Genomic DNA, 12,880 nt, shown 5'->3' on the forward strand with positions numbered 1-12,880 from the left:
TAACCTAAAGACTGGCCTGCACTGCACAAGCTCTAGTCTTGGAGAAGTCAACTGCAAATTCTAATAAGGAGTTATCATTGAGTTATTTGGCCATAAATGCAAATGTATGGGTGAGCACTGGAAACGAACCCCTTAGCCAGACTCTCCACACCGTTTGCTCCCAGTGCCCCCGCGTAACCTTCAGTCTTCCCAACTCTGGCATCACCCACCAAATGTCCCTGCCTTTCCCACCTCTTGGAGCTTTATTTCTCCCAAGGCCTCCTCCCCATTGCTACAGTCTCCCTCCTCTCGTTGCACAGCCTCTGGTGCCTGGTTTGATTGTCCCAACTTATCCAATAAGCCCCAGGAATGACATCCTTCTGGCCCTCACTCCTGTCCCACCACCACCAGCAAATTCAGCCAACGTGTACACACCAGTTAGACAATTCGCCTTGTGTTGTTCCTGTCCCCTTATCTCGCCCTCCGCCCCGGTGTTTATGCTTAGACTGGGAGCTCCTTGCACGAAGGACTTCCTTTTGGCCGCTTGGGAAGCACACAGCGTTTAGTGAGTGACCTCTCATTTCATAAATAATTGGAGAATAGCCAACCGTGCTGTTCTCCTTGGAGGAAACTGCTGCATTCGGGCAGGCGGGCGGCAATGAGTGCCCAGCTCTCTGTACAGCACCCACATCTCCCTGAAGCGCGTAGCGCTCTCAACGCCACTTTCTAACCATTTTCTCCAAATATCCCGTTTCCTGTGTAGAGGCTCCTTAAATAGCACCTCCAAGATTATTTTAAAGGCTTTCAAAACACTCTTGCCGCCGGTTTGGGGTTTGGGGTGGGTTGGGTTTTTTTTTAGCCTTCTTGCATGACGATATTTTCACGTCGTGGGAGACAGGAACAGCTCGAGGAAGCTGCGAAGTTGCACGGAGTACCCGCGGGAAGGGGGGGAAGAGGGGGAGAAGGGACACACACGATACGGTTTCTAGGACCGTCCACGCGGTACCGAAACTTTGTGCACACACACACGCTCTCAGTGCGGGGCTGCGAGTTTTGGGGTGGCAGTGGGACTTTGTACCCCGAGGGGAGACCCCCCTCGGAGGGGGGGACCCGGGCGGTGGGGTCCCTTTCCCAGCAGAGAGGCCGAGATGCAAAGGAGAAATGACAGCATGGAAAGAGTAGTATTTTTACCGGGGCCGGTGCCCGGGGTGAGCGGCGGGTGGAAAGTGCCACCCTCTCTCCTCCCCTGCCCTCGGCCGCCCACAGCGGCAGCGGCATCAAAGGGAATCTCCCTCCTCGCGGCGAGTCAGCACCGGGGATGAGCGCACCGGCCCGTCATGGCATTTTCACTTCTCCCGGCGCTTACTCAACAGACGGGGGGGGGGGGGGGGGGGGGGGGGAGGGGGGGGGAAGATGGGGTGGGAAAAGGGGGGTTGGTTTGGAGGCGGGGGGGGGCACGGGGAGGACTCCCAACCAGCGCCGCTTCTGCCATGAGGTCACCGCCGAGCTATGCGCGCCCGCCGCCGCCCCTGCTCCGCTCCGTTGCGTCAGGCAGGGGGTATCCCCGCCGCGGCCGAGCGGGGCATCCCCGCCGCGGAAACACCCTGCGCTTCCACGCGTGTCCCGCACCCGGGCAGGGCGGGGGTAGCCTGGCTGCAGGCACACAGCCACTGCCGCCCCCCGCAGCGCGTGTTTGGTCGCCGCTCGGGAATGTCAAGTGATTCGCCGGGGGGAGGGCAGGGATGGGATGGGATGGGCTAAGGAGTGAAAGCAGCGCACGCTGCACCGAGAGAATCGCCCCGACCCGGCGCAGGGGGAGCCCAGCCGCCAAGTGCGCCCCGACGTGACTTTTGGGGTTCCTTTTTTTACGGGGTGGAGGGAAGCCGGGGCCGGCGCACCTCCTCCAGCGGCCGGGCCCCTCCGGAGGGAGAGTCGCGGGGGGCAGCCGGGGTCCCCGCGTCCCCGTACGCCACCCCCTGCGCAGAGGAAGCCTGGCGCGGGCGGGGCCGTGGCCCCACGACAATGGGACTTCGCCGGCGCTATAAATACCCGCCCGCATCTATATTTGGTTTGGCCGGATCACAACCGGAGTGGGGGGGGGTAGGGGGGGGAAACCCAAAAATAGCGCCGCTCTCTCGCGCGCGCGCGCGCGCCCGCCCCGCCGCCGCCGCCGCCGCTCAATGGGCTCCGGCTCCGCCCCCTCCCCCGCGCGATCCCGATCGCCCCGCACGGAGCCCGGCGGCTATATTTAGCAACGCCGCTTGCGTCAATGACGCGGCTGCCGTGCGTCATCCCGCTACGCCCCGCCCCTCGGAACGGGGCCCGCCGCGTCCTGTGCGTGGATTGGCCGCGGCGACACGAGGATGGCGTTCCGCGGTGACGTGGAGGCGCTGATTGGCCCCGCCGGGGGCTGGCTGCGTCCGGAGGGGGAAGTGTCGCCGCGCGGGGAGCCCGGCGGACGGCGGGTTCCCCCGCGGGGGGAGCGGGGGCCTGGCAGCGGCGACGGCCCGGCAGGGAGGCCCCGCCGCGGGGGGGGGGACGGGACACGGGGCAGCTCGCACCGCCGGGCCCGCCGCCTCGGGAAGGGGATCCCGAGTCCGGACGTGGACTCCGCGCCGCCGGTGTGCAGCCCGGCCTCCCGTCCCCGCCGCCCGGGGCGAGAGCGCGGTCTGCGGCGGTGGTGGTGACAGGCTGCGGCTGCACCCGAGCGAGCACAGCCAGAGCGCCGCTGCCTCCTCCGGTCCCTCCGCCGCGGGCTGCGCAGCCCCGGCTGCGGCCCCGCAGGCTCCCGGCCCCCGCCGATAGACCTCGGTTGGTGGAGCCCATCTGTAAGTAGCACAAGCACAGAAACGGCAGTAACGGCCGCGGTGACAATCGCAAACGGCCCGGCTGCCGGCTGCAGAAGTAAACGCGGCACCGGGCACAGCGGCGGGCGCCTGCTGCCCGCGGAGGCGGCGGCGGCGGGACCCAGCCGAGACACACAGACACACACAGACACAGACAGACGCGCGCAGGCTGGAGCCCGGGCTTTGTCAGGGCCGATCGGAGCGGCGCCGTCCCCAACCTGCTCTCTGCTCCTGCGCACTGGGGAGTTCCGAAAGGAAAGAACGGGGAAAAAAGGAAAAGAGGGAAAAAAGGGGGGAGGGGGAGGGAAAATAAAAAAGGAGAGAGAAAAAAAAAACGAAAAGAAGAAACTGAGAAAAAGAAAAGAAAAAAATTAAAAATGGAAAAGCGAAAAAAACAAGAAAAAAGAAACCTTTAATACTTCATCCTGAAAGTGCCTCTGTTAACCAAGCAAAGCTCTTTTTCCTTTGAACCACTTCAGTAAAGAGTTGCTGCGTTTGCAAAACAACACAACTCGATCTTTGTAATAATAATAATAAAATAATATAATGTAAATCTGTCTTGTGCTGCCGCGGCCGGCCGGGCGCCCTGTCCCGCTGCCGGCGGTGCGGAGCGGAGCGGAGCGGCCGCCTCACCCCGTGCACGGCTCGGCTCGGCTCTGCACGGCTCGGCGCGGCGCGGTGCGGCGGGAGCGCGGCGCACACACTGGGGCGGGAAGGGGGGGGGGTCAGTAGCGTCAGGCTCCCATGGCGTCACTATTGACGTTTCGCATTCCAGCCGCTCTATGGAGAGGCCGCTAGGGCTCCTCTCACATAAATGACGTTCAGAGAGAGGGAGCGGGAGAGCAGCGCAGAGAGGCGCCTCCGTCCCCTCTCTCCGCCAGGCACACGCGCACCCCGGGGCGCTCGCACCGGGGACGCGGGCGCAGGTCCCGGCCCGGCTCCCGCCGCGCACACACAAAGACACATCGCGGCGGCGGCTCGGCATCCCTCGCCCGCCCGCCCGTTCCCTCCCTCCCTCTCTCTGCCCGCGGACGGGCTCCTGGCTCCTCAGGCTTTTGCAATCCTTTTCCATGCCTCGGGATAACGCACCCTCCGGACCTGCAGCCGCCGGGAGTCGCGGGGGTTTTGTGTCTCGGGTCTTGCCGCTGGACAGCGCCTACATGCGCCTTTAAGGAAGCGGGCACCTACAAACTAGATGTAAAGACGGAACCTCCACAGCAACCGAGTACGTATACAAATGAGCGGGAGCGGCTGCGGGAGAGGGACAAAGTTGCGCCTCCGGGGGAGATGCTCGGGAGATGCCGGCGGCGAGCGGTGCGGCTCCGCCGTGCCGGGATCTGCCTGAAACTTTTCCCTCTCGTCCTCCTCCTCCTCCTTCCCCCTCCCTTCCTCGCCCCTTCCCCGTGGATGCTCGCTTTGCCGCCCGGCTTCCGAGCCTCCCTGCCGGCTCAGCAACCCCCGCCGTGCCCGGGGCACCGCCGGTCCCCGCACACGGGAGGACCGCGGCGGAGAGGCGCGGGAGCCGGAGCCGGTGGTACTGAGGTATTTCTGCTAGTTGTTGTCATGGAAATGATGCTGCCGGCGGCGGCGGCGGCGGGGAGTTTACAGCGGCGGTGATGAATGGCAGTAATTTGTCTCCTTCCTTTAGCCGCGCTTGGGAACTAGGTGGCTTTGTTTGCCCAAGTTCGAGCTGTCTAATAGAGACGGCGGGGCAGGTTGGTCTGACCTCACTTCGGGAGAGAGCAGCCCCCCTCGGCAGCCCGAAGGAGCTCGCTCGAGAGGTAATTGCTGGAATGTGACATATTGTATTGAAATGAGACGGGAGCTTTGCTCGGCACGTCTACTCGGCATCTGCTCCTCGGAAATGTGCACTTTTCCCTTCGGAGGTCACAAACGGTAACGAGGGGCTGCGGTGCCCCGGCACGGGTGGCACCGGGCGGGGAGCCCGGGCTGCCCCGCTCCCTGCCCGCTTCTACCCCGCTCCCTGCCCCGCTCCTCGCCCGCTCCTACCCCGCTCCCTGCCCCCGCCGCGCCGCTCGTTTTTCCCTTCTCGCCTTAATAGCTGCGAAAGAAGTTTCAGTCTTGGAAGGAGGCGAGAAAGTGCGGCCGCTGCGTTGCGATATTATGCCGGGGGACGGTTGTCGGGAAGGCATTATCGCGATACTCTGTCCCAGGCGGGGATGCGGCTCACCTTCGCGCGGCTAGTTAATAACGCTGCTGTTTAACTCGCAATCTGGGGAGAGGATGGATTCCGTGCGAGGGTATTTCCCAGGGAAAGAGCCGAAAACGCTGCTTTCTGTAGGGGGGGTGGTGTGTCGGGATCGGATTTTTTTTTTCTCCAGGGAAAAAAAAGTTTGGGAATGAATCGCTAACTTTTATCCAAGCCGCTTCACTCGATTACATTCTTCGCCCTATTTTTCTCTCCTCCGTGGAGACCGTTGTATGCTGGAGTCAAGCCCCGGTAAAAAAACAATGGACTAAACCAGACCAGACGGTTTCTTCGGAGGTGAATCTCACGCGAGATCCTGGATATTTGCTGGAGTGACCGTGCGGCTCGGGGCGATCCCCCCAGCCTCCTAAAATCATGAAAATCGCGAGCTAACCGGCGGTGGAAATGGAGCTCGAAACTTTTTAATTCAATGGAGCTTCCCCCTCCGCGGTCCCTCCCGGGTAAATGAAGGTTTCGAAACTCGCCTGAAGAAGTCACAGTTACAATGGAGTATTTCACGCTTTCCTCCTCGTATTACAGGGCGGGGAGGGGTGTCACTCGGGGCTGAATGTAAAGTGCACGGAGGAAGAAAAGAGCTTTGACAAGGGTAGTTATTTCCTCCTAATTTACAGCCCTTACGGCTCTGCGCTCCTGGCTCGGGCGGCCGCGGTCCGGGGGGGTGCTGCGTGGTTAAAAGCGCAGCTAGTGTCTCTAGGTAACGGGGGGGAGAGGAGCCCTAGGGCGCTCCGCGCAGAGCGGGAAGCCGCTTCGCAGGAGCTCGGGAGGGAACAAAACCCTCGGGAGAGAAAAAGGGATGAGCTGATAGCCACTTACCATCCGGGGAGCCGGCGGGGGATCAAAGGCGAGGGGCGCGGACAAGGCAGGAAAACCCCCACAAAAAGGCAAGGAGCGGGAGAAGGAGCCGCCGGGAGAGGCTCCCGTGGGTAGGGACCCGTGCCGCCGCGCATCCCCCGCGCTGCCGCGGAGCCCCCGGCCCCGCTGGCAGCTCCGGGACAGACCCGCCTCTGCCAACAGCACAACGGGCGTCCCGCGGGGCAGAGCGGGGCCCGGCGACACCGCAGGCTGGCCGCGCTGGTGGGCTACCCCTCAGGTCCGGCCGATACTTTGCGTAGAAACTTCCAGCAAGCTTCTCCCCCAGAAATAGAAAGTCCCCGCGGGGAAGCGGACGCACGGGGATGCCGCCTCGCTTGCTGCGGTCAGCCTGCCTGGGGCTCTCGCCTTCCCCAGGCTCCTTGCTCGGAGAACAAACCGGCGGCTCCGCTGTCCCATCCCGGTGCTTTTGTGTGATGAGGGCGCGGGAGCTGGTAGAAACCCGCTCCCTGTCCGGTTCCCCCTTCCCACCCGTGAAGGGGGAAGGTGAGGCGGGTGGTGTGCGTGGGGGGGGTCCCCTCGATGCGCCCCGCGGCCCCTCTTAGCCCCTCCGGGCACGGCCGCCCCTGACTCTGCCTTCTGCTCCTCCCGCCGCCGCCGCGCACAGAGCCCGGGTCGGAAGAGCGCCCCCCGCCGAGGCCAGGCCCCGCACCCGCCACCGCAGAGAGGTCCCAGCCGGCGCCCACCCCACCGCCGCCACCGCCCGCCGCCGCCGCCTCCGTCCGCACGTCCAGCCCCACCATTCAGCGCGCAAGATACCCGCCAGGTAAGATGCGCTCTGCGGACCGGCTCCTCCCGGGAGAGGAGGAGGAGGAGAGGGGTGTATGGGGGGGGGGGGTATGTGTGTGTGTGTACGAGAGCTTCCCTACGTCCCGTCCTGGGGCTGCGGGGTGTTTAAATCCCAAAAGGATTTTGGGATTGCTTGGTTTTAAACTGGGCATCCCTTACTTCAAGCTCTTGCAAAGATAGCAGAATAATAAGGTAAGAGCTCTGAATGTCCCTGCTCTGATTGTTTCTCTTTTTTTTTCCCCATTCATTTGGGCTTTGATGACAGGTTGCTCTTCAGTGCGCGTCCTGTGGGGCGCTCTTTTTTTAATATTGTTGGATAAAGAACAAAAAAAATCCCAGGTTATTTACTTTGCAGGGTAATTAATATGGGTGCCCCAAGTGGAAAAGTAGGGGTTAGAATCTGTGCGCTGGCAAAGGGCGAGGGAGGAGTCCCACAGAGCCAAGAGAGACCAGACCTTTAGGTTAGGGATATTTTTTCTGTCCTCGGGTCAGACTTATTTCAGACGTCTATTTTCTTACTCCACTTTGCACAGAATTCAGTGACATAACCCTGTTATGCTCAGAAAAATAATGCCGATAAAAAAGCATGATGGTCTGTTTGCCTGAACTCTCACTTATTTTCTGAGCTAGCAAAAAAGACTTTATTTCCTTCACAGGGTTGTGCATCAACACGTCCACGTGTGACATTATCTGTCAACTCATCAGTTATGGTCCTCAGTCAGTTTGCACTGGAGGTGTGTGGAAGGAATTTCTCCCCCTTTTCATTTGATCACTACATTTTAACAGATGGCCCTTAAATAACAAACAATAGTGTTAGGACTTGCCATGAAATGTGTGTGTGTGGAATGGCATGGGCAGAAATTGATGGCAAAAAGGAAAACGATAGAGAAAAAACAGAAATAACATTGGGAGGCAAAGCTTATGAAAGGGCTGTCCTGCTTTCTTCTTTAAGCATTTAGATTTACAAGCAGGAGGGTCTTAATTTCAGAAAACAGCACTTTTTTTCCCCCCCTCAGTTTTTAATGTTTTCTCAAGAAGAAGGAAGATCTGAATGGCTTTTGACAGTACGATAATTGAAATCTGGTGCTCAGTTTAAATATGTTTATCTGCAAAGCGGGCAGGAAATAATTAGCAGTTGCTTTAACACAAGTTATTTGGATTCCTGCATGCCAGGCTCAACTGAATATTTTAAAATTATAAGTGAAGGGAGTTCCTAAAATACTGAGGAAAACCTCATGATTTTCAAGGCAGCTTTTTTTTTGAGTATGAGTTGTTTCTCAATTGCTGTTGGAATATAAATTACCATTAAGAAGAGGTGAACTGCACTTAATTTTGATGTATGTTTTCCTCATATTTACTTTTTTTTCCTCTTTATGAGAAAATATATACTAATTGACACCTTATATTCCTCTGCTGTGGAACCAAAATACGCCACTCACATTTAGTTTGAGTTGCAAATATTGGGCTAGAATCTCACAGTGTTTAGTCAGGCAAACCCCAAATGGATTGCAGAACTGGGTCCATTATTTCCTGAGAGCAGCAAAGGAAATAGCAGACTAGTAGGAAATGTAAAAGAAGAGAATGAAAATCAAATCTTTATCACCCATCCCAGCTACCAGTGAACCACATTAGCTTTTATGACTAATGGATAAAACCAACTATATTTGCAGCCTCAACCTTGCTTTCCCATAAAAACAGAAATACCACACACTACTTCTTTTACATTTTTGCAAATTCAAGGGTATGTTGTACCCCCCACTTTCTTTAGGAGAATGTTCTACCATAGATAAGCCTTAAAACTACTAGTCAGACAGCAGCCTCCAATTATTAGCTGACCAGAAATATGCTTCAAAGGCCCAGAGTTGAGTAAGCAAAATTGAAGTTTGCAAGTCCTAAGTAGCAAACACTGTGATTCGAGTCATTCTCTGACATGTACTGCAGATGCTGTTTCTTTTAAATGAAATGTGATTTTAATATTATGCATTTGAGAGTCTTGTTTACCCTTCCTGAAAATTTTACGGCATGGTTGCATACAGGGACAGGTTTAGAGCCATAAACTGTTTTCATTCTGCTTATCTAATTCTCGTTGACACCTATGTATATTAAGCAGCAGATGTAGGGCAGCTTGAGATGGATTCTTCTTTCCCTGACACTGGTATAAACTGGAGTTGCTCCCATGGCTAGATGAGAGCAGGCTCTGTAATACCTAATGCTTAGTCGATCCCTGATGCATATTTCTTGCTGAAAGGCAAAGACACGAGGCTAACATATGTCCCCTGTCCAGGCAAGAATGGGAGTCGGGTGTCTAACTGAGCTCCATGAAATGTGGGAAAGCTTCTTGGAAAGAAGTTCCTGAGCGCCTGGGCCTGTTGTTAACGTTCCCCTTTGCCCTTGCAGATATGCCCTGTGTGCAAGCGCAGTATAGTCCTTCACCGCCTGGTTCAAATTATGCAGCTCAGACCTACGCGTATGGCTCGGAGTACAGCTCAGAGATCATGAACCCTGACTATGCCAAGCTGACCATGGACCTGAGCAGTACTGAAATCACTGCCACTGCCACCACCTCCCTGCCCAGCTTCAGCACCTTTATGGAGGGTTACTCTGGCAGCTACGAGCTCAAGCCTTCCTGCCTCTACCAAATGCAATCTGCCTCCTCTGGCCAGAGGCCCCTCATAAAGATGGAAGACACCCGCCTCTCCCCCTATCAGCCCTCACTGCCACCCTCCACGGATGAGGGGATGCCCAGCACTTCCATGTACTTCAAACAATCTCCGCCCTCCACTCCCACCACGCCTGGCTTCCCCTCTCACCAGAGCCTGTGGGATGAGCCCCCACTGCAGCCCACGCAGACCTGCCTGCCACCCGGCCACCTGATGGACACCGCTCCCATGAAGACCGTGCCTCCGCGCTTCCCCCTCTTCCACTTCAAGCACTCCCCTCCACACACACCGGCTGCAGCTGCCCACATGTGCTATGACCCTGCCTCCCTGAGCCTGCCCCTGGGCTCCGATAGACCCGCCACCAGCCAGGCACCCATGGAGGGCCATTCCTATGGGCTTCACCTGGCCAAAAGACCAGCCACCTTAGCCTTCTCACCGCTCGGCCTCAACGCAGCCACCTCCAGCCTGATGGGTGAGAGCAGTGGCAGCGGCAGCAGCGGCCTCCCATCTCCACCCAGCAGGAGCTCCTCGTCTGGGGAAGGCACCTGCGCGGTCTGTGGGGATAATGCTGCCTGCCAGCACTATGGCGTACGGACGTGCGAGGGCTGCAAGGGCTTCTTCAAGGTGAGAGCTCTGTGGTTTGCTCCCTACCCCGCTTCCCTCAGCCTCTCCTCCCTCCCCACCTGCCCCTGGCATGCTTCTGGTCCTAACCACAGGGCTCAGGAGCATCCTGTGTTAGAGCTCAGAGCCCCCCAGCCAAGCAGGATGGGCACCCATCCAGCTATTGAAGAAGGCCAAAGCAAGCCCTCTGTAGGATAAAAGCATCAGCCAGTCTTGGCTGAGAAAGGGCCGGGACAGTGAGCTGGGCAAACCACATCTCTGGTCTGCCAGCATCCCTCAACGGAGCACAGGTCAGCCCTGAGCTATAAACTGCATTTACTCCATCGCGAAACTCACGTGGAATACATCCAACCTGGGTTTTGCTCATCACTCGTTCCAACTAAACCTCTTTTTTAACCAAAAAAAGATACCCAGAAATCGTAAAGTCCACTTGATATTTTAGTTGATGGCAGCAGTGCCATTTCTTGCCCTGGGGCAGTTGGGGTGAGGAAGGTTGTGGGGATGGCCTCAGGGGGAAACCAGTTTCACATGTGAGACCAACCTAAGCACTTCTAGTTTTATTTGGTTGCTGCCTCATCACTACTTTGCAGTTCAGGTGCCCAGTGAGTTTTCTCTAGTGGAAAGCTGCTTGCAGAGCAGTGACTAAGCACTGCACAGGGTCCCCATGCCTGCTTGGTATCCAGGAAAGCTTTGCAGCTGAATAGCAACAAAAATAACTTACACACGGCAGTTTCCCAGTGGAAACTTTGTGTTTGTATTTTTAAGAATTGGATACTCTCTTTTTGCTCCTAGATTTGAGTGCCTCGTTATTTCTTTTCAACAGGCTGAGTTCAGATTCCAGTATTATTTTAAGAAATAGCTTGTTTAAGTGAAGAACTTGGGACAGACTTTTGTTAAGATTAGTTCTGGTCAACAGGCTTAGGATTTGATACATTTGGGGTTGATTTGGTATGTTCCTTTCTGCGAAGACAGCAGTCATGCCCCTGTTCTGGTAAAAGCTACGATGGGAACAAAACCATCCAAAACAAAACAGTCCAAAAATAGTTGGGGGGAGGGCTTATAACATTTTTGTTTAATTGTAGATGGAGCTGCCAATGTTACTTAATAATAATCCTTTCACAACACAGTAAAATACACATCTCCCGTGAAACTCATTTGTTATTTAAATGTAACTGGAAAAGGGGACACAAATAACCCGGAAATAGCAGCTCTTATGGGCCTGATCCTGACCCTGTGGAAATCAATAGCATATCCTTGATTGGGAGCAGTATCTAGAGCTTATTCTGCAAAATTAATCAGTCTTCAGCTCCAAAGCACAATGATAAGTATTTGCTGTGGCTCTTATATTTAGTACATTGAGGCTGTTAGTTGATAAGAAACACAATTTATGAAATAACATTTATCCATTAATTTAATTGCAGTGAAAAAAATAATACTGAATGCTGAGTTGATAAATCTATTCCTGTTCTCATGTCTGTCCTATTAATGTCTTTTTTCTTGGTACCAAGTTATTTATCGACTTATCTTTGATTTTAAGGATGGGAACACATATTACATTTTTGCATCAATATTTGTTACATTCTCTCAAAGCTTACCAGGTTTTTACAAATTTCAGATTTATTGTGTAGTCTTAAGATCATTTTAGAGTTAATTAAATGTATATAACTACAGTATAATTCTGCCTGGTTTGGTTTTGGTTTTTTTTTCCGGGTCAGGTTAGCTTTCCCAGAATATTGAACTAACCATATTTTGTAGGGGTTTCTGGTATTTGTATTTTTCTCCCCAATGATTTTAATGGCTAACCAAACCAGCTATTGTGGTATTTGACTAACAATAGCAATAGCAAAAGAAGTACATTGCAGATCATTTTGATTTTATTTTAATAAGGTCATCAATAATCAAGGGAATGAACCAAGTAGAAAATTGTTCCCAAAGGGATATTAAAAGCGGAGATAATCTAATCCCCAAAGGTAGATGTGATGACCTGGTAATTTCAGATATGATTTTATCATTCAAAGTTGCCTGTCTCCAGAGACTTGCTTCAGAACAATCCTAGATGATTTTCATTGTCAGCAGCTAACACTAATAAAATTGTTCTTCCTGCAGGCTAGTGTGTTAGGAAATTAATTTTATCTAATTATATGAATTGCACTGTCGCTTTTCATGTTGTAATTAAAACACATTTTGTCAGGTTCTAAGTTGCTCAAGAAATGATCGGTTTACTATTTTTGTGTTGCATTTCTGCAGAGAACAGTTCAGAAAAATGCAAAATATGTTTGTCTGGCAAACAAAAACTGTCCAGTGGACAAGAGACGTCGTAACAGATGCCAATACTGCCGGTTTCAGAAGTGTCTCAGCGTCGGCATGGTTAAAGAAGGTAAGGACTATTGCTATTATCATCCCAGACACTGAAATATTACATTTAATGAAACTGTGTTTGTGTCTGTGTGGACATGGATGTCTTTACAAAGAATTTTATAGTGATGCGATTCATAACTTTTCCCAAAATAGGTGTATTTGTGCAATAATGTATTGATTTTCTTCTTTTCACCCATATTATCATATTTAGACTTTAGACCCCAGAGTTCAAGAACAGCAAAGTCACAAGAGGATAATTTGACACTGGCCAAAATGTCTCCTTTATTAACTTTGAACATTGCTCGATAATGCTGTTGGCTTCCCCCTGTTATCTCACTGGGGGCTACACTGGCTTGTGTGCATTTTAACATAGGATTTTGTCTCATTCCCATAAGCTGATTGTAAATTTGCAATTAATTTAAATGGAAACAGGATCAACTCATTAGTCCCAATTCTGCAAATATTTAAGTATGTGAGTAATACTGTATGAGCAGTCCCATTGCAAATACTAACATGGATAATATAAC

General features: G+C 53.9%; 1 protein-coding gene across 1 annotated transcript in view; it reads left to right on the top strand.

The window, feature by feature from the left end:
- The first annotated feature begins 3,654 nt into the window (after positions 1-3,654).
- Positions 3,655-12,880, top strand: part of NR4A3 (nuclear receptor subfamily 4 group A member 3) — a 28,500-nt gene continuing 19,274 nt past the window's right edge. Inside the window, exons 1-4 of the mRNA XM_030491958.1 lie at positions 3,655-4,050; positions 6,533-6,691; positions 9,112-9,998; positions 12,243-12,372. Coding sequence (XP_030347818.1) covers positions 9,114-9,998; positions 12,243-12,372 — 1,015 coding nt within the window. The 5' untranslated portion in view covers positions 3,655-4,050; positions 6,533-6,691; positions 9,112-9,113. The remainder of the gene's footprint in view (positions 4,051-6,532; positions 6,692-9,111; positions 9,999-12,242; positions 12,373-12,880) is intronic.

Source organism: Strigops habroptila, chromosome 1 (assembly GCF_004027225.2).
Source record: "Strigops habroptila isolate Jane chromosome 1, bStrHab1.2.pri, whole genome shotgun sequence".
Lineage (NCBI taxonomy): Eukaryota > Metazoa > Chordata > Aves > Psittaciformes > Psittacidae > Strigops > Strigops habroptila.